This window comes from Fistularia commersonii, chromosome 29, assembly GCF_037954325.1.
Source record: "Fistularia commersonii isolate RoL2024-O1a breed Wild chromosome 29, RoL_Fcom_v1.0, whole genome shotgun sequence".
Taxonomy (NCBI): Eukaryota; Metazoa; Chordata; class Actinopteri; order Syngnathiformes; family Fistulariidae; genus Fistularia; species Fistularia commersonii.
This window is the reverse complement of record NC_141312.1, coordinates 6,993,921-7,020,812: the sequence shown is the minus strand read 5'-3', so window position 1 is coordinate 7,020,812 and position 26,892 is coordinate 6,993,921. Positions and strand designations below refer to the sequence as shown.

The 26,892-nt window shown below is 41.9% G+C and overlaps 2 protein-coding genes across 3 annotated transcripts; both read right to left on the bottom strand.

Annotated features, from left to right (window-relative positions):
* Positions 1-367: 367 nt before the first annotated feature.
* Positions 368-10,062, bottom strand: LOC147216877 (uncharacterized). Its single transcript, XM_086176624.1, has 17 exons — positions 10,020-10,062; positions 9,829-9,956; positions 9,507-9,741; positions 9,095-9,379; positions 8,503-8,600; positions 7,591-7,652; positions 6,653-6,807; positions 6,392-6,574; positions 5,963-6,036; positions 5,815-5,882; positions 5,214-5,359; positions 4,985-5,093; positions 3,153-3,253; positions 2,344-2,548; positions 2,094-2,259; positions 646-780; positions 368-511 (listed from the first exon to the last, which is right to left on the bottom strand). The coding sequence occupies exons 1-17, from the start codon at positions 10,060-10,062 to the stop codon at positions 368-370; spliced, it is 2,337 nt and encodes a 778-aa protein (XP_086032750.1).
* Positions 10,063-12,668: 2,606 nt separating this feature from the next.
* On the bottom strand, positions 12,669-26,712 carry LOC147216876 (four and a half LIM domains protein 1-like). 2 transcript variants are annotated; one of them, XM_086177019.1, is made up of 6 exons: positions 26,655-26,712; positions 16,028-16,204; positions 15,770-15,944; positions 15,481-15,650; positions 14,890-15,076; positions 12,669-14,436 (listed from the first exon to the last, which is right to left on the bottom strand). In XM_086177019.1, the coding sequence occupies exons 2-6, from the start codon at positions 16,181-16,183 to the stop codon at positions 14,285-14,287; spliced, it is 840 nt and encodes a 279-aa protein (XP_086033145.1). In that variant the 5' UTR covers positions 16,184-16,204; positions 26,655-26,712; the 3' UTR covers positions 12,669-14,284. The 2 variants fall into 2 exon arrangements, with proteins under 2 accessions (XP_086033145.1, XP_086033146.1); XM_086177020.1 differs by lacking the exon at positions 26,655-26,712 and adding an exon at positions 16,585-16,647.
* Between the last annotated feature and the right edge of the window lie 180 nt (positions 26,713-26,892).

The following is a 26,892-nucleotide window of genomic DNA, read 5'->3' as shown; positions in this document are numbered from 1 at the left end:
ATTATCATCATCATCATAATCATCATTATTGTTGTTGTAGTTGTTGCTATTGTCAATAACAATAATTATGATGCATTAATAGTAATGATAACACCAGTAAATGTAAACATTATATTTTGTTGCTGCTGTTGTTGCTAATAAAAGTAGCAACACATTGATAATAAATATAATAATGATGAGTATGATTATTATCATTGTTGATGGCAATTATGACAATTATAATAGAAAATTGTTATTATTGTTAATAATTACTTTAGAGAAATACCATCAGGATGAAAGCTTGGTCACATCCTAAGTGAACAATAATAATAATAACAATAATAATAATAATATTTTTTCTTTGTTTTTTTGCGCAACATAGCCACAATCAGCCATCTTCGCCTACACTGATTGGTTTAAGATGCCGGAGTCTGACTTGAACATCCTCCTCCAGGTCTTGGACTGGAGAGCTGGCATTGGTGACACTGGCCGACACCACAAAACTGTAGAGGATCTGCCCCTTTTGACTGCTCTGCGATACATAAATGTATTTTATTTAGAGATAGGACATCATCACCACCACTGCGTTTATTAAATATTTCCTATAATTGAAGAGTGGATTGTATTTGCTTGTGTCGGACAAATTTCCGAGGGGAAAAAGGTCACCTTGAAGAGCTGCGGGATGCCGTAGAATTGAAACTGAATCCTCGACGAGCTGTTCTGCGGGAAACTGTGCTGTAGGACAGGCGGCAGGGAGATGAAGGCCACCGTGCCGTTGACGGGACTCTTGTTAATAAATATCTGCAACACAGAAAGGAGGCAGGAAACCTCTTAAGTGCTAAATTATTCTTAGATTGCTTGTGAAATGACAGTGAGGCGTATATAATATGTCATTTTTTGTCCCATTAAGGGATTTAGGAATAAAAAATTTGGCAGAAATGTGCGCCGGCTGACATATTGCCCACACGAGTCAATTTTCCTTCCCTTTGTCTTGCTAAATGAAAAGACGTCCATTCCGTCTGGTCTCAGCTGCGTAATTATGAGTCGTATTACCTCCAAAACAAAGGGTTTGAATAAACAAACGATCCGATCGCTCACCCGGGCTTAACAATACACTGGAAACAGGCTGAGTGACAGACTTATTTGAATATTTTCTCTTAATAACGGGTGTCTTCCACCATCCGTGACAGCAGACGTGAGTCATTCTCCCCTGTTATTAAGTAACGGAATTAACTGGTATTAGCGACTCTGCTTAAAAAAATGTTTGTCAGTTTGTAGAAAACAAAAACCCCCAACTTCCCCCCGCAGAGGATGCAACTCGTTTTCTGAGCCAACTCGTTTCCGATACCCACATGTGACAAAAGTTCATGACCCCGTTATTACATATATAATGTCGTAGCAAGTAGATCATGACACAATGGCTTCCAATAAAGTTTACATTTTAAATATTTTGATAGCCTTAATGATTGCGGCATTAAACGTCTCACTAGAAGAGACCCTAGAGATTATGGTGCATTTCTTAGTTTTACAGTATATTGTTGCAGGTTAATTTCATATGTTGCTAAATACATAATTTAACTTAACATTCACTGTCTCGTTTTGACAACAGGTTATCTTGATTTTCTTTCATGGGTTCGATGTATGTTAGTCCCTCGCCATATTCTGGTCTCACAAATTTTAAATGTTTTTATCAGATTTCATATCGCCAAGTTTTCACCATATCACTGGTGGTTGCAGTATAAATGTATTTTTATATGTTTATCATTTCAATTATTTTCTAGGGTGGCTGCATCCCGTGCTCTGATTGGCTCAGCAACCATAGCATCATTCTCTGCATCTCCGGCACAAAGCATGCATTCAGCATCTCGCTTTGTCCATTTCATATCAACACACAATTGCAACTTGCAGCGTTACTCTGCAGTGCTGCGTTTGTGTGATTTATCCATGAAAGTTTTTCATTTATTTCAACCCCTACTATGACGCCTGAACGTTGTATATGTTCTAAGGTATCCGGTACTGAATCTATGCGGCGGGGGGAGATGCTAACCAGGTAAATAAGAGTATAGTAAAGGTTAATGTGAATGTGGGGAGGGTCATAAATCTTTAAATCTCACCTCAGGTTTTGACCCCGTTCGGTCAGACGACACTCCGAAAGTCAAAGTGGCAAAATGCTCAGGAACCACATCGACCACCGAAATGGCAATGTCCGGAGCAACCAGAGTGGATGAGCCCTGGAAGCCCACCATCCTGTCTCCCACCGCCTCCGTGATGTTCAAAATACTGCGGGAGGAGGTGAGGGGTAGACACGGATGAGAACCGAGGCAGCCAAGGTCGAATCGGACTCCAGGTGGCCTCTGGCCTTACGTGTTGGTGAAAGGCAGGAGGTCGCTGTCCGACCCCAGGATGCTGGAGATGACGTTGATCAGGGCCTGGCCCAGGGCGGGAGTGACCTCGCAGTGGGTGACGATGTCCAGCAGCTTGTCGAGCACCGTGACCAGCTCCTGGCTGCTGAGCTTGGATTGTTTGCTCACTAAATCCTCAATCATCTCCACCACCTCCTGCGCATTCTCTGCAGATAGAGGATACAACTGTGTGATAACAATTGTGGACACATTGGACTGTTTTATGTGACATTCCCATCGTTTTCATCGATGCTCTGAATATCCTCATGAATCCCGCCTCTTATTCTTGGATAAATCTATTCTCTTGTTACTTTTTGAGTATGATAAGAACCAGGCTCTCTCATTTCACAGGTCCCACTGGAGTGTGTGTTGATCTACTCCAACAGTCCTGCTAGGCGTCCACCATTATTTTAATTTCATGCATATTAAAGCTATTATTTTATCATGTCAGCTGTTAGCGCTTCTGTTATGATCATTTGTTCGAGATAATTTGTGCCCGTGCCGCCTAACCATCATACTGTCCTCTCTCACTCGGTCTTTCTACCCCAACTAGTCGAGGCAGAAGGCCATCCACATCGAGCTGGGATCTGTTCAAGGTAGTTTTTCTGTGTGGTCGCTCACGGACGGGTGGGACGCTGTGTTGGGACCTGCTCAGGCGTCACGGGACAAGTGTGTTGTGATTTGCCGTTATCCAAAAAAAAAAAACGTCTGGGCTTGACTTTGTAAAAGATGAAATGCAACACAGGAGGATTCAAGTTCGATTCAACTGACCTGAAATGACCTCAATGTGGTCGAGGTCAGGGATGGTTTCCACCAGCAGAGGACAGTCTTGTAAATCCGGCGCCATCCACTTGGTACTCAGACACAGCTTACTATAAGATACATGGATATACACTCGTCATTTCCTTCATAGAAAAATGTGTGTGTGTGTGGGAGTTCCCCTAAAAATAACCTAAATTTGCATGTTTTTTCTTTCCGCCTTTTGCAATAGTGGAAATATTCTTAGATTTCATGTTGATTCACCTAAGATTCCTTTCAGTTTACCGCTTATGTGGCTGTAAATATCTGACCGACGCAGATGTAAACCCGCCCTGTGTAGGACAAGAGACGGGCGTGATCGATCGGCTCCACTCATTATTGACAGACGCGCCCCAGATTCATGCTTTTATTGCGGCGGCGCTCATGTGAAGAAACTGATAAATATTGTCACACACGCCGAGGTGAAGCAGCTACAATGCAAATATAAACCAACAGATGCGGACGCCGCTCGCTGTTCATGTTTACCAGTGTGTAAAATCATGTCTAGAGGAAGTGGAATTCAAAGGAAATTGTCCACCGGGTAGCGATAATGTCAATATGTGCCAGGTGGTCGACAGGTGACAGGTTAACTATTAAAGGCTATTTGGGGTTTTTTCATGGAGAAAATCAATCAAGCATTTCAATATTCACAGTATGGGGGGCGTTTCCATGAATGGGGATTCATAAATCAATGAAACGGAAGGCAGATAATTCGATATTGCTTAATTGGAACGTCAGTGGATCGTCCTGACCGTGTCTACGTGGATGAATAAAATTAGGCTGTTACAAGTGACCCGGCTGATCAGACACTGAAATTCAATTATCAGTTTAATTTAACTATATGAAGGAGTTGATGAGACTAGGCACTTTTTGCTGGACAAGACGTCAGCACATGACAATCTGTAATGGACAGTCTGTGTGTCAAACACACCACGGGCCTCAGTTTCTGCACATTACAGATTCTACAGCCAAGGAATATGTCGGTGGACCTGAGGACCCTGACGTGGATGACTACATATGTCTAGGAGTATTGACTAGGGGAAGAACACCGACCTCCTCTACAAGAAGAGGCAGAGCTACCTCCTTTCTGAGGCAGCTCCTTTAACATCTGTACCATGCCCAGACTGTTCTTTGAGTTTCTGGTAGCCCGTGCTATCTTCTACGCTATGGTGTCCTGGGGCAGCAGGCTGAGGATAGTGGATGCCAACAGGCTGATCCTCTGACAGTTGTGTCTGAGAGGAGAAAGCTTCACAAAGTGAAGGTCATCTTCAACACCATGTCCATGAGGTGCTGGTAAGATACAGGCATTCTTTCAGCACCAAACTGATGACACCGCAGAGTGCCGGAGGAAATCATTCCTGCCTGTGACCATCAAACTGACTCAAAAAATCTTCACTCCGAGTGTCGGACACTGTGTCAGTTGGTTGTCGCTGGAATCATCATGTGCAATAATTTCCTTCTGTGCAATAACCTAAATCAAACACTGTATCAAAATCATACACATATACTTGTAAATAACTGATTATATTGAGTTTTATTTTTGTTTTGTTTTTTTCATATGGATGCTTATATTTTTTATTAGTACTTTTGTGAGTAGGAGCCGCTGTAACAAAGAGCAACTTCCCCCCATGGGGATGAAATTATTTTCATTCTGATTCTAATGCTGATAACCCATGTTATTACTATTCTGTAACATTACAAACAAACTATTTGATACAGAATATGATGAGAAAAATAAAGGATAGTAATTAGGGTTATGAACTCTGCAGTGGTCAGGTTCCTGTATCAAGCGTGTGAGTTCTCACCAGTGTCTGGTGGCGTAGCGCTGGGCGTTTTTGGGACACGGCAAAGTAGCGTTTTTCCCCCCTGAGGTGACGGGCCACTGGAACAGACCCCTCTGCGTGTGGTGGGTTTCTGCAGTGCACCTGAAAATCACTTGCGAAAAAAAAATCATAGAAACGAATAAAAGTAAAAACATGGCGTGATTCTTTTCAATTTCATGCCATTGTAGCTTCCTCCGAGTGTGAACCTCACTTATGCGACTTATTTGTACGCCCTCGGTTGCTATGGAAATGGAGCCATCATTGTAAGGCATCAGCAGGAGGGTACGTATCCGCTCCTCCATTTCCTGCGTATCCGTCGGTATCATCATGACCTGAACCTGGAAGATGCAGCTCTCCCTGTAGACAATAACAAAGGTATTACACATTCCATTGACAGCTCCTTAGGTGTTTTTACAAACTTGAATTATTGAACATAGCACGAAGCCAAACAATAAACTCGCATGATGAGGAGCCTTTTTCTTCTTGTTCTTTTTTGTATCATATGTTTACCTTTGTCATTTCTAATGAGTTGTTGCAGAGCTCCATACCTTGTTACTTTATGAACATATTCCTGCAAAACAATAGATGGTAGGGGTTAGTATAATAAAAGAAAGAGTAAAACCAGTTTAGGATTAATTAATACATTCAAAACAAACTGAAAGAAGCTTCAAGCCTGACTTACTTCAGAAGAGGAGAGCTGGGTCTGCAAAGTGGAGTCAGACCTGCAAGTGAGATTCATGTCTCGGTTAAATATTTCTTTCAATCTGTCAGTACGTTGCTGGAAAGCACGGCGACATGTTTGCGCCTGTCACCTTCTTGCTTTGGGGAGCAGCTGGAGGTCGAGCACTAGCATCATGTCATCAGGCAGGCTGGTGTTGAGCTGCGGTGGGCGAAGGACAGGGTGGGATCAGAGATTTCCATCCGTGAATGTGAAAATAACGCGTGCTTCACGACGCCTACCCAGGTGGAGAGAACGTGCAGGGCCTCATAGTCTCCCGTGATGGACACGTTGACTTGAACCTCAAAATACAGAACTGCGAAGCAGAGCCATAAAGAGCGGGAACTTAACAATGACTAATCCTTCGGGGGCATTTGCAAAGAATCTTTTATTCATTCACAGACATGCTCACACACCGAAGGCACCAGAGCCGCCATGCATGGTGCTAACCAGACCACATTGGGTTGTGTGCATGTATTTGCGTGTGTGTGTAAATGCTTTCAGCACTTTCACACATTGCAATTTCAAAGCATTTTACACGAGATTGGATTCACCCATTCACACACAGGCTCACACAAAGATGACACCAACGCCCTTGTCATGCTACGTGTGTACATGTGTATGTCTGTGTGTGTGTGTGTGTGTGCGTGTGTGTGTGTCTGGTGACAGACCGGAGACATTCAGGCTGTCGTGCGTGAAGGGCTGGAGTGTAGCTGCTGCGGTCGTGCTGAATTCAACGGTTGTTGTCTGAGACGTGTCCGCAGCCGGAAAGGTGGTTGTAAAGACGGTGCTTTTGACGGAGGTGGGTGCCGTTATCACATCGGGCGGGGCAAGGGTGACGGCGGAGAACCTTTCTGGAAACAGAAAAATAATAAAAACAAACACAAATCTTGGATTTATTCCTCTCAATGCCATCGGGATGGTTTCCCTACCGATGGGTGTGGTGCGAATATTATCAGGGTCTGCCCTCAGCAAGAGCGGGCTGTTGGGGTTGCGGTAATAATGCCTGAGAGCTGTGTGGACCCGGCTCTGCACCAAGGCCACATCCAGACCCGGGATAACACTCATATACACCAAGCAGTTGAACCTGCAAGACAGATAAAAATCAGGTCCATTTGTTCTCTTTCACCATCTTCTCAGTTATCATTAGTTCATACATTCATTCATTTAAGTGCTTAACCTGCACTCATGGGGTGCTGGGGCCTACACATCATAAAGAGATATATAAAAAAAAAAAACATGAATTCTCGCATTCACACATCATATAGAGACATTAAATCAATTTACTCTCTCATTCATGCGCCACATGGAGACATACTACCGTTCATTCTTTCATCCACATGTCACATAGAGGCATAAAAACATTCACTCTGTCATATACATGTCATATGAAACATATCATTCACTTTCTTTTAATTTTTTTTTCATAAACTTACTATTAATGGAAATTTTGGGCATACAAGCAATTGTACCAGACTGTACTCAGTTACCTGTCAGCATTGAGCGGAACCCATCGCTCCTGAGGAATAAAAGACACATCAAATTACTAGATATTTGATATTAACCCGCATTTCCTTTTTGCATCACATTAAATCGCATTGAACATAACATTGTTCCATTTTGTATATTAATATTATGAATGAAATGAACTGGCATTCTGATATTATTCATTTTCATGCAATTACTGATCATGTTACCGACCAGGTCGTCGCTCATAAGTCAATAATGTTTCTTACCGGCATGTCTTTATAGGCTTTTAGAAAAGTGGCTTCTGTGTCGGATCTATGTAAAACAAGAAGAATCAGTTCTTGGCGGTGTCATCTGTCACGCGCCGTGATTTTAGAGGACTTGTCAAAAACCAAACCTTTACCTGTACGTGTGGAACACGGACACTCTGTGTAGATATATGTCAGTCAGCAGCACCTTCCTGAGCTACAGACAACAAAAGCACCGACACGTCACCATCACTGACAGTTACTGAATCGGAAAAACAGCAGCTCCGTCAAAAGTCGTGGGAGCTGTGATGTGATCAGGATCTACAAAGGTAACATAAAACAACAACAACAACAACAACAACAACAACAAGAAACACAAAACCAAAAACAACAACAACAACAATAATAATAATGATCATAATGATAATTATGATCATTATTATTATTATTATGATAATAATGATACTAATGATAATAATAATAATAATAATAATAATAATAATAATAATAATAATAATAATAATAATTTTAAATGTAATAAGAATAATAATAAGAATAATAATAATAATAATGTAGGCTAATTGGAGACCCTAAATTGCCTAGAGATCAAGGTATGAGTATGGTATGAAAGAGAGAGTTAATCGTTTAAGGGGTTTATTTGACATGCAAATGAGAGTGAATGGTCATATGTCTATATGTCATGTGAATGACACAGTGAATGGTTGTATGTCCTCCACCTCTTGCCAGATGACAGCTAGGATAAGGACAAGCATTAAAGATAAAAAAAGAATGAATGAATGAATATATGTAAGCGCTGTGCACGGGAAAGGCAAGCATTTAGTAGGTTCTGACACAAATAACAAGAATGACTGCAGGTCAGCAGATGTTCTTCTGCTCCAGTGGGTTTTCTACCATTTATCCATTTAATAGGGTTCATTGTGACTGACGGAGTGCAGCTTGATCTATTACCATCAAACACAAGGCAGCCACGTGCATAATATAGATCCATCCGCAGTCCAGGCCCATGTGTGTGTGTGTGTGTGTGTGAGTGTGAATCCAGGTCTTACCCACATGTGTGCGATGTCTCTGGCCATGTATAGCTCTGTGTTTTTCCCATCCCACCGTAAGATGGTAAATATCAGCTGCACTTCATAGAGAGACCATTCTGTGGGGAAAAAGAAAATAATGCACGTTTCAAAGAGCCATCTAATACAATTAAACAGGGGTTGAGCCTTGTTAGATTGTTTTTGTCATAATTTCTCTTTTTCTTCGTCGTTGAACATAAAGAAGCAATGTGTTTCTACCCTATTTCTATAATTTAGCTTGGAAAATTTTGTAATTTGATACGACCCAATTTGATGTGACCCAATCCAGATGTGAGAATCTCCTTCCATTCTGATTTTATTTACGACTGAACGGACTTCCATATTTGCTCGCCATAAACAAAGGGGGTCGATATTTAATCCAAGGACACGGGCTATGAATGAGGGTAACCATGGCGTCCGCCGAGGAGGAAGGAGCTGTAAAATGCTCTGTGGAGCTGCCAGACCGTCGCAGTGTTGTTCTTTTTTTCTTGATTTGTTTTTTTACCCTTTGAATCTAAATGTATTATCTAAAACATGCTTTATGGGAATGGAGAGGTGTTTTCCTCTGACTCACCACACTGCAGGCCAGGATCAGGGACAGCGACGCAGAACTGCATGTCCCAATCGTCCCTCTCCCACTTCACCAGTTGGCCCTCCGTGCATTTCAGCGACGTCAACTCCCGCGGACCGTACTCGCGCCCCCACAGTCGAAACAGCGACAGCTTGCCCGGCAGACGCATCAACGGATTGACCTGGATGTTCCCGTTCACCAGGACGTGTGCGGCGCCAAGGGTGAGCGTCCCGTTCGGGGAGAGTTTGCAGCAAGAGGTAGAAACGGGAATGCACGTGTTGAAATGAGCTAGAAAAGAAGAAGGGAGGGCTTTATTGGGAATGAAGTATATATTGATACACATATATTCATACGGTGAGTGTACTGAATCATGGACTTTGCATCTTCCTGAAGCCGCAGGTGTTGGGGGGCCCACCTGTCATCTCCATTAGGGTGCCGTTGACGTACAGGGCGGGTCCGTCCCTGGTACGCGACCCGGTCAGACACAGCGAGTGCCACCGTGCCGGCCAGAGGCTGACTGGCGGGGTCATCCACTCCGCCCCGAACCACCACACCGCCAAGCGACCCCTCTTGCCTCCGAGGCCGAGCTCGGCGCACCGCTCAGCGGGGCGCCGGTACATGAAGGCGGTCCACGGCAAGCCTTTCAAGGCCTGAAGAGAGAGGGGTGGGAGTGGGGTATGAAACAGTTATTTGAAACGTCTGTCAATCTTCCCATCGCGGCAGTTACAGATATTCACCTCGATTTGTACGCTGAGGCAAACGGTGAACTCCCGCAGGGCCGGGATAGAGACATGGGGCTTTAGTCGCCAGTGGCTGCACCTGAAAGAGAAGTCCGCCACCTTCCCCCAAAGGCTGGGCGAGGAGGCTGACAGGGACCCCCAGCCCCAAAAAACGAATAATGACAACAATACAAGAAACGCCAGCACACAGCACAGGGGGCCCCTGGCCGGAGTAAAACACTTATTTACCATGTTGACTGAGGCTTTTCATTGACTTTATTTTTATCTATCAACTAACTTTACAGTAAATGACTCGATTTTCATTTTACAGTTACCTTTCCCTAATCGAAAACAAAAATGATGACAAGTAATCTGTAGAGAAGGAGAAATCCACTGATACTTAGAACAGGAAACTATGTTGTAAAGATTCTTCTTCTTTCGGCTTTTTCCCGTCAGGGATGGCCACAGCGAGTCAACTTTCTCCATCTAACCCTATTCTCTGTATCCTCCTCTCTCACACCAACTACTTTCATATCCTCTCTCACTACGTCCATAAATCTTCTCTTTGGTCTTCCTCGAGACCTCTTATTCATATATTCATATATTTACAATATAATGAGGAAATATTGACTCAGTTGACCTCCGTTGCAGGACTTTTTAAAACCTACCGCTTGGTGATATGATTGTAAAATATAGAAAAATAAACAAAATTAAAAGCATTATTTATATATATATATATATATACATGTACTGTATACAGTGGGGAGAACAAGTATTTGATACACTGCTGATTTTTCAGCTTTTCCCACTTGCAAAGCATGTAGAGGTCTGTAATTTTTATCATAGGTACTCTTATTTTGATTATAGGTACTGTGAGGGACAGAATATAAAACAAAAAAAAAAAAAAAAAGTAATTTATTTGCATGACACAAGTATTTGATCACCTACCAACCAGTAAGAATTGCAGTAAGAACTTAATATTTGGTACAGAAGCTTTTGTTGACAATATCAGAGATCAGATGTTTCCTGTAGTTCTTGACCAGGCTTGCACACACTGCAGCACGGATTCTGGCCCACTCCTCCATACAGATCCTCTCCAGATCCTTCAGGTTTCGGGGCAGTCGCTGGGCAATATGGACTTTCACCTCCCTCCAAAGATTTTCTATTGGGTTCAGCTCTGGAGACTGGCGAGGCCACTACAGGACCTTGAGATGCTTCTTACGGAGCCATTCCTTGGTTGCCCTGGCTGTGTGTTTCGGGTCGTTGTCATGCCTGAAGACGCGGCCACGACCCATCTTCAAGGCTCTTACTGAGGGAAGGAGGTTGTTGGCCAAGATGTTGTGATACATGGCCCCATCCATCCTCCCCTCAATATGTCGCAGTTGTCCTGTCCCCTTTGCAGAAGAGCGATTGGAGTTCAGACCAAAAAGCACTATTTTTGTCTCACCAGACCACATGACCTTCTTCCATCCCTCCTCTGGATCATCCAGATGACAAACTTCAGACGGGCCTGAACATGCGCTGGCTTGAGCAGGGGGGACCTTGCGTGCGCTGCAGATTTTTAATGCATGACGGCGTAGTGTGTTACAAATGGTTTTCTTTGAGAAGTTAGTCCCAGCTCTCTTCGGGTCATTGACCAGGTCCAGCCATGTAGTTCTGAGTGAGTTCTAGATTGAGTGTGTGGACAGGTATCTCTTATACAGGTAACAAGTTCAAACTGGTGCAATTAATACAGGTAATGAATGGAGGGGGCTTTTTAAATAACTAATAGGTCTATGAGAGCTGCAGTTCTTACTGGTTGGTAGGTGATCAAATATTTATGCCATGCACTAAAATGCAAATTAATTACTTAAAAATCATACAATGTGTTTTTCTGGATATTTGTTTTAGATTCCGTCACTCACAGCTGAGTGTACCTATGATAAAAACGACAAACCTCTACATGCTTTGCAAAAAGCTAAAAAATCATCGCGTATTAAATATTTGTTCTCTCCACTTTATATATGTATATGTTTTTATATATGTATATCGAATACACACACATATATATATATTATACAAAATAAACAGAATTCCTGCTTAGTGAACACATTTGCTAATATTTTAATTACTATTATCTCTTCTCATTGTATATAACATCAATTGAAAGAGCCTTATAAATACATATTATTTTTACTACTATAATTCATATATAAAATGTATTTACATCCCCTTACCTCGCTGCTCTGCATAGGTACCGCTACTTAACAGAGTCACAAAAATTAGAAATATCATCCTGGACCTGAAAACAGACGTTAACAGTTTCTGGTACTTTTCATTAAATGAATAGGCTTATGTAAAATACTTGAAAAAAAATAACAGCCTCATAAAATAAGATCATCCTCACAAATTGTATTTCACGTCTGAATTGCTTTTTATTTCAAAGTGCCGTTGTCACACTTTGTTTCACTTAAGGATCTTGATTTTAAGCCTCCGTAAAGAAAAGAAGTACTTACCAGATTAGATAAAATACTTCATAAGCAACTTAGAGACGGGAAGGTAAATCCTGCTTCCAGCCGCTGGAAATAAACGAGTCTCCAGCGAAATGGCAATGACCCGCAAGCCTGTCTCTGCAAACAGACCCCAGCACATGTATGTATTATTGCAGCATGTGTGTGTGTGTGTGTGTGTGTGTGTGTGTGTGTGTGTGCGCGGGCACCTGCACGCAGGGGAAAATTATTGATTAATTTTCTATTAGGCAATCAATTGACGTTTAAAGAAAAAAAAGACCCAAGTTGTCAGAAGTTCATTTCATTTTAGCAAGTAATAGACAATTTGTCTTTATTTTGATTTGAAGATTGACAAAAAACAAAAAAAAATAGATGTGTGCGACATTTATTTATTTATTGCTCAAAAAGCACTGAGTACAGTTTAGACATAGATGTCACACCGGATTATAGACGCAGGCTAATTGTTCCATCAGGCTTCTCATGTCCTAGTTCATGTACAAACACCAAACTCACAGCATGAAAGGTTTCAATAGAAAAAGGAAAAGTGCATCAAGCAGCTGCTTCAAAAGTTAAATACATAAAGTGTAGGATCCCTTTGGAGTGCATGATTGCGATCAATCTCCTAAAAATGAGAACAGAAAGCACGTGTATATTTTGGTCATAATTGATGCCTTTTGGACGATGCAAAAACAAAAACACTTCGGAAACTTCCAACATCTCCAACTAAAGTGACTTGAAGAAACATGACGCCGGTCCTCTGCGATCAGATCAATAACAATTTCCTTGATTGACGACTTTATGTGAACTTTTCAAGCACAGGACTGATTGATTTGATTTACATTTCATATTTCATATTTCAAATCCCCATTTTCTGTAAATAAAAAAAGAGTTAATGCATGATCCTGCGTGCTAACTGTTTGCTATCAGTAGAAGATGGAGGTTTAAGCTTTAGCAACAACAAGCCATTCCTGGATTAAATCTACTGACAATGTTGTTTAAACACCTGTTTAGGCTTTATTTTGTCTGACACAAATCTATAACACACACATCGAACAGTGACGTGTGCGTGTGTGTATGTGTGTGTTTGCAAATGGTCCCAGCTTGTATGGCCGTTTCACGCCTGGTGGGTTCAAATCGCTTTACACCAAAGTGCTTTCACTCATTCACACACAAGTTCACACACCGAAGGCACCAGGGCTTCCATGCATGGCGCTAACCAGACTACATTGGGTTATGTATGTGGATACGTGTGTGTGTGTGTATAAATGGTCTCAGTGCTTTCACACCTCATGGTTTCAAAGCGTTTTACCATTGCATTCACCAATTCATACACTCACACAAAGATGCAATGCATGGCGCTTGTCAGGCCACATTGGGTTGTGTGCATGCATGTATGAGTGTGCGTGTGTGTGTGTATGTGTGTGTGTGTGTAAATGCTCTCAGCACTTTTATACGTTGCGGTTTAAAGCGTTTTTACACTAGATTGCATTCACCCACAGAGTGGCTGCAGATCTCCGATGCAAGGCCCTTAACAGGCCATATTGTGTGTGTGTGTGTGTGTGTGTGTGTGTGTGTGTGTGTGTGTGTGTGTGTGTGTGTGTGTGTGTGTGATTGTGTGTTTATAAATGGTCTCTGCTCTTTCATGCCTTGCAGTTTCAAAGCACTTTACACAGAATTGCATTCACACATGCTCACAGACCGATGGTGCCAGAGTTGCCATGCATAGCACGAACCAGCTTGTTGGGTTTGCGTGTGTGTGTTTGTTTGTTTTTGTGTGTCAGGATCAGCCAATACTATCAATGGGCATAAAGCCACTTTTCAGTCTCGACATTCCGAAAAGCTCGTGATCAGGCTCCGAAGGCAGCCTTTACAACATGAGTCATTTTGAACCAAAGTAAAAACCGATGCAAGTCAAAAGATTTTAAAAACAGGATGATGATGAGGAGGAGGAGGACAGCGACGACGACAACGAAGCTCTCTGTTTTCTACTTGCTGCCGCAGTCCGCGCAGAGGATGTCCCTCCCCTTGGCTATGAAGCGCTTGTTGGACAGGCTCAGGGAGCATTTCTTGCAGTTGAAGCAGTACTCGTGCCAGGAGCTGCCCTCGTACTTCACCACGTTCACTCCTTTGCCGAACCCTGGGAGCAAAGCAGAGACGGATGAGACCCAAGGGTTGTGTGTGGACCGGGTGCGGTCCTGCACCGACTCACTTAACACAAGTTCGCGACTAAGTGTAGAAATATGCACGCATTGCTTTATTGTAAAGCATAAAAGAAACCCTGTGTAGGTGCATTGTGTCACAGTTTGCTACGGCCGCGCCCCTATCCCCAAACGTCTGGCACTGCTGTTCAGTTATTCACTCCTCCCACTGCTAAATGAAAAAGAAGCCGAGCAGAAATCCAAAAGGCTCGAAAAGACAAACACTTTAATGAGTGCACAGCTGTTGCGTTCGGGTCCCTGATCCTGAGAGTTGAGAGCTGCCGTGTGGAGAAAGAAGACGATTTGGAGCGTGACGGGCCTCCTACACACAAAGTCACAGTGGAATTGTGATGTTGCAAAAGTGACGTCACTCAGAGAGATGCTTTGCCAACCTGTGATGGGATTTTGACAGCCGCTGCACTTCTTCGCCACAGTGCTCTTGTAGCAGTCGACGCAGAAAACCTGGTCCTGGTGCTTGGTGAAACTGGTCCCCACGAGCTGGTTCGAGCAGGAGCTGCACACGAAACAGTGGCTGTGCCACGGCTGGTCCTGGTAGTTCACGCCTCCGGAGGTTATGGGCTGGAATGTGAAACACAAGAAGCGTGGTGAAGTATGCATTTGTAAGTATGTAGAAACCTTTGAACATATTTCATTATAGAAACTTTGATCCTTTTTCAATCTCGGGAAAGCATTATTGTATATCTCAGCAAAGGAAAATGAATAAATAAATGCATAAATAAATACATTTATAATTTCATTCCCCTGTAAGCCAACGCAAATAAATAAATCTGAGAATAAAGTTAAAAATATATGTTAAGAAATGCATTGATAAATATAGATGAATAAAGAAATAAATAAATGAATACATTAATTAAAAAAGGAATGAATTAATTAATCACTTTAGAAAAAAATAAAAAAATAAATATAAGAATGAACATAATTACATTGATAAATATAAATATAGATGAAAAAATAAAACAAACCTTCTTGCAGCTCACACAGTGTTTGGCAAACTTCTTCTCATAGCAGGGGCTGCAGTAAATGTCGCTCCCTTTTGAGAGAAAACTCTGAGATGAAATGGGCCGTTTGCAACTGGAGCAGGTAAAGCACTCATCGTGCCAGGAGTTCCCCTTGTATTCCACGCTCTCCGTACCTGCAGGGGGCGATGTGTCCAAAGAAATAAGGGCAGAGGAGGCAAATGAGATGAAACGTTTGATGTCCATCTTGAAATTGGTCAGTCTCTTTCACTCTGCCGCATTTGGTCGGTCTTACCAGCCAGTATGGGCTTGTAGCAGCCGTGACAACGCGGCGCATCCTCCTTGGAGCAGCACTTTCCACACATGATGCGGTCATCCTTGGTGCTGAAGGGCTCCTTGGCCAGGGGCTTGTAACACTTGGCACACCGGAAACACTCCTCATGCCAGTAGCGGCCCTTGTGGCTCAGCTCCTGACAGAATTAAGAGAGGACAGAGAAAGTCACACGGGTATGTCCCTGGGGGATGAAAACTCTGCCGAAATCAAGTCTCGTACCTTTGATTCCACGGAGATTGGACGGTGGCACTCGGCGCAGTTGTTTGCACAGAACTTTGTGTGACAGCGGACACACACCGGCTTTCCCTCACTACGAACAAACCTCTTACCGCCAAGATCCTCCCGACAGTAGAAGCAATGCGAGCTGTCCGCCATTGTCACTCGGAGGATTCACACCTACAGGAAATAGCACAAGAGGCACAACCACACATAAAAGAATGGCATAAGACACATCTGTTTTGATGAGGGTGTATAATATAGGCTGCCAGCAAGTTTTCAATTGAGATGAAAGATACAAATACGTGTTCGTTTATATCATAAACTGTGGTTTATGATAAGCCTTTTTATACCTAAAAACTTACACTTTCTTAGCAACACACAATAAAAACCAAACAGGAGCAATCGGGGTGTTTCCTTCTCCCGTCTATCTTATGAAGTGAATTTATTGAGTGGCTAAGAATCTCAGCTGCTGTAAAAAAGTATCCATAAAAAGCTTTTACGTTTGCGGCAGAGAAGTCTGTGTGCAGCTAGAATCTAAGAGAAGTGAAGTGACCCACCCTCACGGGGGCACTGTAGAGTCACAGAGTTCAGGTGAGGATCAGAATCAGCTTTGCAAGGACCTGTATGTTATATTGGGAGTTGTATTATTCTTTATTCTTTCAACCATGAGACGTGTCGATAATTTATTCATTCATTCATTATCTATACCACTTATCCTGCACTCAGGGTCATGGGGGTACTGTGACATTCAACCATTCACCCTTTCATTCAAACTTCACATGAAGACATACAGCCATTCACTCTCTCAGTCATGCGTCTAATAGAGTTCACTATCACATGTTATATAATAATACATTAGTCGACACTCAAGCACACTGTGCTGACATATGCAAAAAAAACAGTATTAAACAAAAATAAAAGCAATAAAAGGGATAAAGTGGTGCACAAATACTCACATAGATATGCTAATATGTATACACAACATATACAGAGACATACAAACATTTACACGTCAAAATGAGACATACAACCATCCGCTCCTGCATTCGCAGGTCATTTAGAGACATGCAGCCATTCATTCTTTCATTCACAATGGGAGTCTGCAATGAACCAACTCCATGTTTTTTGGACTGTGGGAGGAAACTAGAGAAAAAGAAGGAAACCCACGGGTAGAACATCCACACAGAAAGGCCTCACCTACCGGAACTGAACCAAATACCTTCATGCTGTGAGGCGGAAGCACTTACCACCGTGCTGCTCAGATTATTATTACAATACAAAAACAAAATACAAAGTGCAGTGATGCTAAGTAATTCATGAATATCCCAGATTAGAAAAGTGTAAAAAAGATTAACATATGGACATGTTATTATTATATATTATTCAAGACAGGATGTGTCTCAGTATGTGCAATAAGCAGCAGATAGTGACGGTGTGTGGTCGGGTGAGATGGTTAGAGGAAGGATAAAGAAGGAAGTATCTTATCCAATCAGATCTTTTGACAGAAAATACTTTTTCTGCACTAAGAACATTTCCCTTAAGAAAATGTACAGTAATGTGTTGAAAACTTATGATGACTGGGATTTCAGAATCTATTTTATTTAGTTTTAAATATTGTTTTAAGACTCTGTTATACAGCTGGGGATTGATTAATTAGCCCTTGAGAACAAATATCTAAGCCATTGTTTAGATATTTCTTTGTTTTAATCCAATGTTTAATCCAAACAATGGCTTAGATATTTCTTTGTTTTAATCCAACTCAATATCTCTCTTCTCAATACTATATTGATTTCATCTCACAGTTGACGTTATCATGGTTAAAAGCTCTGTAATATCAGTGTGGTTAATTTTCATGACATAATATTCATCATTTTAATTTCTTTTTTTATTTAAAAGTAGTTTCTAGACAGAAGCCAGAAAATCAGCTATAACTATGTTAGAAACATTTTTATAGGAGCTTTTTCTGACTGCCATAATAACCGTTTCTTAAGTAAAATATGCATATAAACGTCTTAAAAAAGGCACCAAAATCACCACCTTTATCTCCATGACTCCTATCGCAGGGATGTAATTGCAGGGTTGGGATTCCATGAACACGCAGGCATGCAGAGAGGAAGAGATGGCTAAAATCTCTCACTCAGTGATTTCCCACATCAAGTTCACAATGGCTGACCGCGCGGAATTTACTAAACTGCTGTGAGAAGTGTGTGTAAGTGTGAGTGTGTGTGTGTGTGTGTGTGTGCACATGAGTGTGTGTGCATGCGTGTGCACAGTGAAGTGCACACATGAAGGAATGCCTGGTATGACTGATGTGGTGAGATCTGGAATGTCCAAAACCCCTTTGACAGAATCACACACACACATACACACACTTGGTCCTTCCAAGGACCACTCCCTAGGAAATTGCCCCCCAAAAAAACAAAAAAAAACCCTCACGCTCGAGTGTTCGCCTCCTGGATTTGGCTTCGTGCCATGACAGATTCGTAAGGAAGCTGTGGTTTCCAGTCAGGACAGGCGTTACCATGAGCTCCCGAATAGGGCTCAGAAATCCCGATCCAGTGGTTTTCGGTGGAAACTTCGCTAAACTCTCAAGTAGCTGAAGTATTTGTTTTTCAGCAGTGACATCCCTATGGGACTTTCTCTATTATGTAGTTTCACTGAAAATGGCATGTCATGTACTAATACACCTTAATATTTATAACGGTTCTTGATAATTTCCATATTGGTGGTGGCCTTTTGACATTGACTTTGGCGGAAAATCAGTGAGGCGTTTCCTTAAATTTGGAAGGGGCTGTTGGGAAGCTACTATGAAAATATGCAGGAGACTGTAAGATTAGGTCTATTCTAATCTATTTCTAGCTATCATTCATGCATTCATTTATTCTCTACCCTCTCTAACTTGCTCTAAGGGTCACAAGGGTGCTTGCCTATCCCAGCTGTCATTGAGTGAGAGGTGGGGTTCACCCTGGACTGGTCGCCAGTCAATAACAACCATTCACCTCCTCATTCACACTTTATTATATAAACAAGACCATTCCCCCTGTCATTCACACTTTATATACAGACATACACCCATCCACTTGTCTGGGCAATTTCGGGTCTCCAATGAATATACTGCATGTTTTAAGACTTCACATCGAAATTCCCCTATTGCAATTGAATTAGGGAATCTCCTTGCTGTTAGGCAGAAACGCTAACTGCTGCCATCGTGTCACCCCATTTTAAGGACACAATCACTACGCTTGACAGAATGACAGATCCACGAAGCGAAATGAAATTTTAAATAAATGTCGAATTATCTCATCAAAAATTATGTGGGTGACATAATAACGATATGACGATATGATATCGATAAACACAATAAAACATTTATAAATTTGAAAAAAGGGACTTCTGGCTATTCAGATTTTTTTTCCACATGATCCTGTAGTTTTGAAATTACGTAAAATCGGCAATGTCCTGCAGCATTGCAATAGACTTCAAACAAAGGTTACTCAATTCGCAACTTGACAGAGAATAATAAGGAACATCATCATCTTTTATGCTGAACATTAATGAAATGCCTGTTGTGAAACGTGACAATATTCCCGTGTTATATTTACCAAAAGTGTCAAATTAACTGAGAGGCAACTCGTAGTCCCACATTAAGTGTGGGAGAGGGTGGACGCCCAACCTCACGAGGAGGAGATTTAGACGTCAGTGTTGCATAACAAGTGTTTGAACTAGATTCTGATGTTGGCACAGCGGCACTCTAAGAAGTCACTCTAAGAGTTTGCTAATATCCTGTTAACCACTGTTGTGCTGTGATAGCGGCACGCTATCACAGTACAATGGAACCGCTTCTGTGAATGGCAGTGGATTATGGGATTGCGGTGTCTGTCACCTTTACCTGATAAGATACATATTATAAAAGGTGTTGCCTTTTATCCTTTTAGGTTGTGATGGTTCAAGACTTTACGGGGTTTTAAATAATTCTTTCCAAATGGTAAATGACAGAGAAATTCACCTTAGGACCTAAAACCAGAATCAAACTGGGAACCTTCCACCTCACAGCAAGAAGGTCCCTTGTTTGCATGTTCTCTCTGTGACTGCTGGGGATTCCTCCAGGTTCTATGGTTTCCCCCTACACTTCTAAAAACATGCAGTATGATTGGCTCAATGGATGTTTGTGTTTGTTTCTTTATCAGAAGTTCCCCAACCTTTTTATTGCTACAGACCACATACATCCTGGACAACTATCTTGCAGACTAAGGGTGGGGGCTTGTGAGTCCTGATGAACCCGTTTAAGTAGGATTCTTGTTTTTTTCTTTTAAATCCAACTTTTTTTGCAGACACTCAGAGACTTCTGAGGTCTTGTCTTTGGCTCTTTCTCCCTTTTCAAAATAAGCAATAAGCTCTCCAGTAATTTGTTTGCTGGCCATTTTAGCGAGGGTTGGCTTGCTGACGTACTTGCTGAAAAACCCTTTGCCTTTGACTGAGTCAAGTGGAGGAGTGAGTTGCTGGGAGAAATGGCAGTTTCTAAATAAATACCAAGAGGACTAATTAAAACAAAATACACTACATTTTTAACAACTTTATTCTTTCCTCGTGGCCTGGTAACAAATAGTCTCCAGCCCAGTACCAGTGGTACTGGCGTGAATAAGAGAGTGAATGGTTGCTTACCTCTATGTGACAAGTGAATTAGTAAGTAAGTGGTTGTATGCCTATACATGGCTCTGCGACTCATCCGGGGTGAACCCCACCTCTCACCCAATAACACCTTGGCGCAGGATAAGCAGTATAAACAATGAATGAATGAACTAAAGCCAGAAAAAATCCAGAGTTCTCAGCTCAAACCTGCCTGCACAAATTAGGTCAGCATCAGTCAGCCTATTGTCTACTGAATGAGATAAATGTCAGGGGTTAAAAGGTGACAATGTTTATTATGAATAAATAAGATTAAATAAGTTTGCTGGGGTAGAGACGGGGGGGGGGGGGTGACATTATATAGAGCGCTCATACATCATCCTCTTAGTAACCAGTTATTTTATCAATCATTAATGGAGAACCAGCAGCCAATGTTTTGCTGCTCTGGGTTAGGTTTCTCATCCATCTCCACATGGTGACAGTGAAACTGGTGTGGTATTTTCCTGTTTTTCTCAGTAGGGGTTGGAAAAATGTGCTACGCTCTACAGAGGCCAGGCCAAAAATATGACAGCGAGCATCCTGAAGCTGAAAAATAGATTTCAATTGCATCCTGATTAAATAGAAAGCCCGATAGCACTGAACCTACCTGCCTGCTTGCAACACCGTCTCTGACTCAGGATGTTGTGTGTTTTTCTACAAAAACCTGTACAGGCTGGCAGCACATGCAGGCCACAGCACCGTAACATACTGCACAGGGTAAACAAAGCGCAACTATAATGAGACCGGAATCATAGAAAGTGTTATCTGATTAGAGACGAACAATGGCAGGGAGGAAACGGGTCGGTGTCTGCACAGGCCAGAGGCACTGACGTCACCGATGTCAGACCCATGTCGTAGATGGTGCTGCTACAAGTCTTGACTAGGATTCTTAAAACTCTGCGGCACGTAGACATCATCTGCTGACTCTCACATTGCCAATTCTGAACATTGCGCCTAATCGCCGGGGAAATGGCGAAATCACTTTGAGTCACGCAGCACAGACGATGCCTCACCTGCTGCCAAGGGCAACATTTTGCTCCTTCGGCATTTCAATCACATTGCAGGGGCCATAAATCTGTTCATGAACTCATATTTCTGAGACATGTCTCAGAAACATTCCGAGACTGAACATAATATAGTAGCCCGTTCGGATTTTTGGGTCCAGAGCCAACAGCAATATTTGACACTGAAAAAAAAAAAAAACTATCAGCTTAAAAATAATGAAATCCGTGTGTTTTTTCTTTATGCTAAATACTTGTATAAATTCATAAAACATGCCTCGCTCCAGAGAAGCACAATGTGCTGATGTAAGCAGCTGGTCTGTAGTTCAGCGATGTTTTTCATGTCAACACCAGTCTCACACACGCAGTTAGTCAGTTGTGTAGTTGAAATAGTTTGTTTGACTTACCAATAAATGTACATTAGTAGCAGTACAGGGACAGTTAGCTGGGGTTCGTGTGTAACATTTAGCCACATTTGTGTCTCTGTGGTTCATCAGGAGCAGCAGTGTGACCTTGTAGCAGCTGTACTGCATTACCTATAGGCGCAGACGAAACAAGTTGCCACCATTTGGTTTAAAAGTGATGTCACTGCATTTTTATGTTAAAGTTTGATGTATTCAAGCGCATTAGAGAAACCGCATTCTCTGCGGCGATGTTTATGAGAAAACCAGACATCTGGTGTTGTTAAAAAGATAGCAAACATGTGTTTAAAGCAGAACATTTTGGTTGGTGTTTCTCGTTCAAATACACCAAACAAAGGTCAGATCTGCGGAGTAAAACAGAGGGTACCGCACAGACATGACATCACCATTGAGGAGAAAGCCCTAAAAAGAGGCAATGTAAAAACCAGGAAGAAGACATTTTCTACAAAACAAGACGCGAGCAGACGATCCAAAATAGATCGTATGTTAAACGTCTTCCTGTGCCCGCCATCTGTGTGTCCCATTGTGCATGCTGGCATGAGCTTCTCCCTGAAGAATGTAAAACTGAGAAACAGGAAGTGTCAGTGAAAACGGTGAGTTTACCAGCTTCCTGATACGCGTATGCACAAGTACACGCACACACGTACACACGCTTAATAGTTCCATGCACTGGAAAGTACAATATCGTCATAAACGTTTAACAAATGCCTCCAGATTATAATCCCAAACTAAATGTACAGAATAAGGGCTAATGCTCACTCTGGCACTCTGTTCTTCAAAAAAGAAAAAAAATCATTGAGGAATATCAAGTGAGCAACACCCATATATTCAGGTATAACATATTTGGGTTATGTTATCATATAAAACTAACACAAATTAAATTTTTAATATTTCAGAAGTTTGGGAGAAAAAGAAACATTTGGATTTGCCTTTTCATATGATTTCCATTGAATCCAAGAGTCGCCAAACAAACGTGGGAAACCTTGAATTAGAAATCAGAGGGTAACGATGGTTGCCATGATTTATCTTTTTAAGTACATTGGGAGAGAATTTTTAATAATTTAAAACGTTCTATTGACTTCCACCAGTATGACAAAAAAGCAATCATATATCTATGGCACGATAAACTCAATGACCCATAATGCATTGCAACATCAAGACAAGCGCTTTCAAAAATAGATTCCTCGCTGTCAGGGATCCATTTCTATAGTTAAATATCGAGACTATGGAAAAATAATACCCAGTCAGACATTGTTCAGGACCTGTCAATCATTTGCTGCTCTTACTGTGAACAGCTGCAAATGACCAAAAACAGAGAAGTCGCAGGCTGCAGGACTAACACAATAAGTGGGAGAGGCCCTGATAATTCTCAGCGTTTGAAACGAGACAACACCTTTCATACTAAACATGATCCTTTAATTTAATGTCAATAGGCAAATGTTTTTAAAGCAGCTTTGAGGACGTCGGGATCGGCTTATCGTGATCCAACGCCAGCAGCTCCACTCCGGTCGTACTATCATAGAAACAATAAATATGCCTCGATAATTCAAACCGAGCCAGGGGCTCAGCAAACATTTGCGCTCCACATCAGCCAGCGGGGTAAAGTGATAGTTTTGTTTGGCAAAAGCCAGCGACATTCCAGAGAGTACAAGACGGGGGATACTCGAGATCGAAATCGTGTAGAACGCGATTGTCGTGCTGTGAAAAGCTGAAAGACACGATGGCTTTACCAGAAGCATCCGCTTTACCTGCCTGCACTCCACCAGCCGGTTGGTGCGCTGCTGCTTCCTTTCTCATTTGCTCCCACCAGACTTTGCAAAGTGAAATATCTTTCAGAACGAAGCAGTTGCCAAAACATGAAAAAGCTTCACCCGGTGTTCAAATCACTCCCATTTCCATGGATATCTGTTACAGTTTCTGAGTGCAGGACCCCCCCCCCCCCATTCTTGCATACCGGAAGGGCTACTCTACTATTGCTGTGAATGTATTATCCAGTGGTTATTACATGTGGCGTTGAAACCTTCAGTGTGGTCTTGTACAGGGGTTCTAAAAACCTTCTAGAAACTGGGGACTCCTCACTATTCACATCCCTGGATTTGGAAGATGTATTTCATGTAAACATACACACAAACAGGACTATCCACATTTTTGATGTTGTTTTTTTATCTCAAATATAGATATTAATTCTGAGCTAGGACAAATATTAGTTTTAGTCTTACACAGCAACTCTGACCTCATGTGTTAGCAACAGGAAAAAACTGGAGCTGAGTCGTATAAAACCAGAGAGGGCGAGCTCAGGTCGCCCTTCAGCTTTCAGCGAAGGACCTCTAAATTTAAGGGCGGCCAAAAACAGAGGGATTTGGTGCCAAAAGGTCAGACCGAGTTCGACCACATTGGTCTGATGTTATCAACCGGGCTCGATTCCGTTACCAAGATGACAAATATGGGGGGGGGGGGAGTCCTTCAAAATAAAAGTCCCAAGATCTTTATCTGTGTTACTTATAGCGTACCATTTTTTTCCCCAAACACACTGTTTTCGTAGCACTTGTGGAGAGGGAAAAAAAGAGAGACATCAGTTTATATCATTTTGGGTCTATATACAGAAATGGCAAGCCAGACAAAGTACATTAAGTTTTATGAAGTGTTTTTGATGTATTTTAAAGCACTGAGTTTATGGTAATTTCTTTAACATGTACTTGGACATGCGCAGCGGGACAAGCACCAGGGGTCTGGCATCACATGCGCTTTTCCTTTTTTTTTAATTTCATCGATTTTTTTTAATATGCTGTTTCCGTTTGAATCCTCGTGGGGCTGTAATCAGTTAAACTGCATTTAACCCAAACTCCATATGAGCGTGCTTTTTTCAAGTAACAGTGTCTAAGTTAATTTTGTCCTGGTCAAAATCACTAAATTATTATTATTTTTTTATTCATTTTGGGTTTTTTTTACCATATTTATTTCTTAATACATTAATACAAGTAATCTATCACAACATTAAAGAGAAAATAATAGTTTAATTTTCAAATAGTACATTTTAAATGTATTTTGTTTCCATTTTTTTCCTGATATTTATTTTAATTTCAGGTCATTTTGCACAATTTTTTCACTTTATTTTTTGTTTGTTTTTCTTTTTTTTTTGCATATTTTTTTTTGTTGATCTTTCCGGGAAAGTTGGTTGCTAACCCGCAAGCAAATCTCAGTCCTTGTTTTTGGGTGACTTTTGTCTCACCACCAGCTTACGGATTGTTTATTCCAAGTTCATACGCTAATAGTTACAAAAGTTAGCTAATAAGAAGCAGGATAAGCAAAAGGACTGGCGGATATTGGCCGGCATGACATCAGACATTTTATTATAAAGACAAGATGGCTGCTGCTACCTAAGTGGATTACAGGGCCCTGATGGTTTAACTTTAAAGGGGGAAGAGAAACACAATCGTATCTTTGGCGAAGAAGAAACACATGTTCGCCGGACTTCTGGCTGCATCTGCTCCGTTTGCATTTCTCCAAGTCTTCTCGCACACTCCCTCCGATCTTCTGCTCCATCACACACACATGCTATTTTATCAGTTGTCTTGATACCTGTTTAACCCCCTGCCCCTTTCCTAAAAATATGAAACATTCACAGAGTCACAGAACATGTGGTTTGTTCTGGTGATTCTTCTCTTGGCATTTGGGAAAAAAAAACAGCAGGAAAATAACAACCAAAAAACTCAGTGAACAACTGTCAGATCATCGGCCTTGTGCCTTGGAGTCTCATACACTCCTAATCCATGCACGTCCGTAAGAAAGGAGCACGGATATCCATAGGTGAACATGATGTCATCGACGAATACCATTTTCTTCCTCTTAGCTTTGGCAGTTGACTTCCAGAAGGTTCTGTTGTCAGTCACGCATCTGAATTTAGTAAGAAGGCTCCTTGAATAATGAACTGATGGAGCCAACGCTGCATCACACACACACACACACAGACACACACAGACACACACACACACATGGAACAATGACTCGCAATAGAATTTTAATTGACCTGTGACCTTTTTCTTTGCCTCCACAGTTCCATTAATGCGAAAAGAGGGAGACTTCCTAACTGGAAACAGATTTCAGGCTCCCCTAAGTCAGCATGTAACTGTATCTCTTTCTCTCTCACTCTCTCTCTAACACACGCACACAGTAACAGAAACAGATAGCCAACGCCCCAGACAACTTTTAGGTATATTTCCCCTTCTGAAGATAAAAAGAAATGTGAACTCTCTCCAAAATATGCGTGTTTTAAAGAACAAATAGTGCGTGGATATTCCACGCTCCGTGGGGCGCGAGGCTCAATCACTTTCTATAGAGTCTCATCCGTGGCGCGAGCCGAGGCTCGGGGTCAAGTGTGGCTGTTAAAGGCAGCATCTTTGCTAACCTGTGCCGTTTAGTCTTAAAAATAAACAAAAACAAACAAATAAAACAAACAAAAACAACAACAGCGCAGACACACAAACACACACACACACACACACGGACGGACGGACGGCGCTTTTTCTCCGTCAGTCTTACCGGTTGTCCCGGGCGGTGCGTGGGGTTGTGCTGGCTGGTCGGAGGCGGCGGCGCTTTTCGGTTTTTCACGGTACCCCTCTCCTGTTGCGTCTGTTGGACGCAATCCACCGAGCTCATACCGGAAGCGCTCTCTTTCTTTTCAAAATAAAAGCACGACCGGAAGTACAATTTGCTTTCAGCATAAGATGTGTTATAAAGCGGCCTCCCCCCCTGCTGTCTATTTACATCTTATCTACCT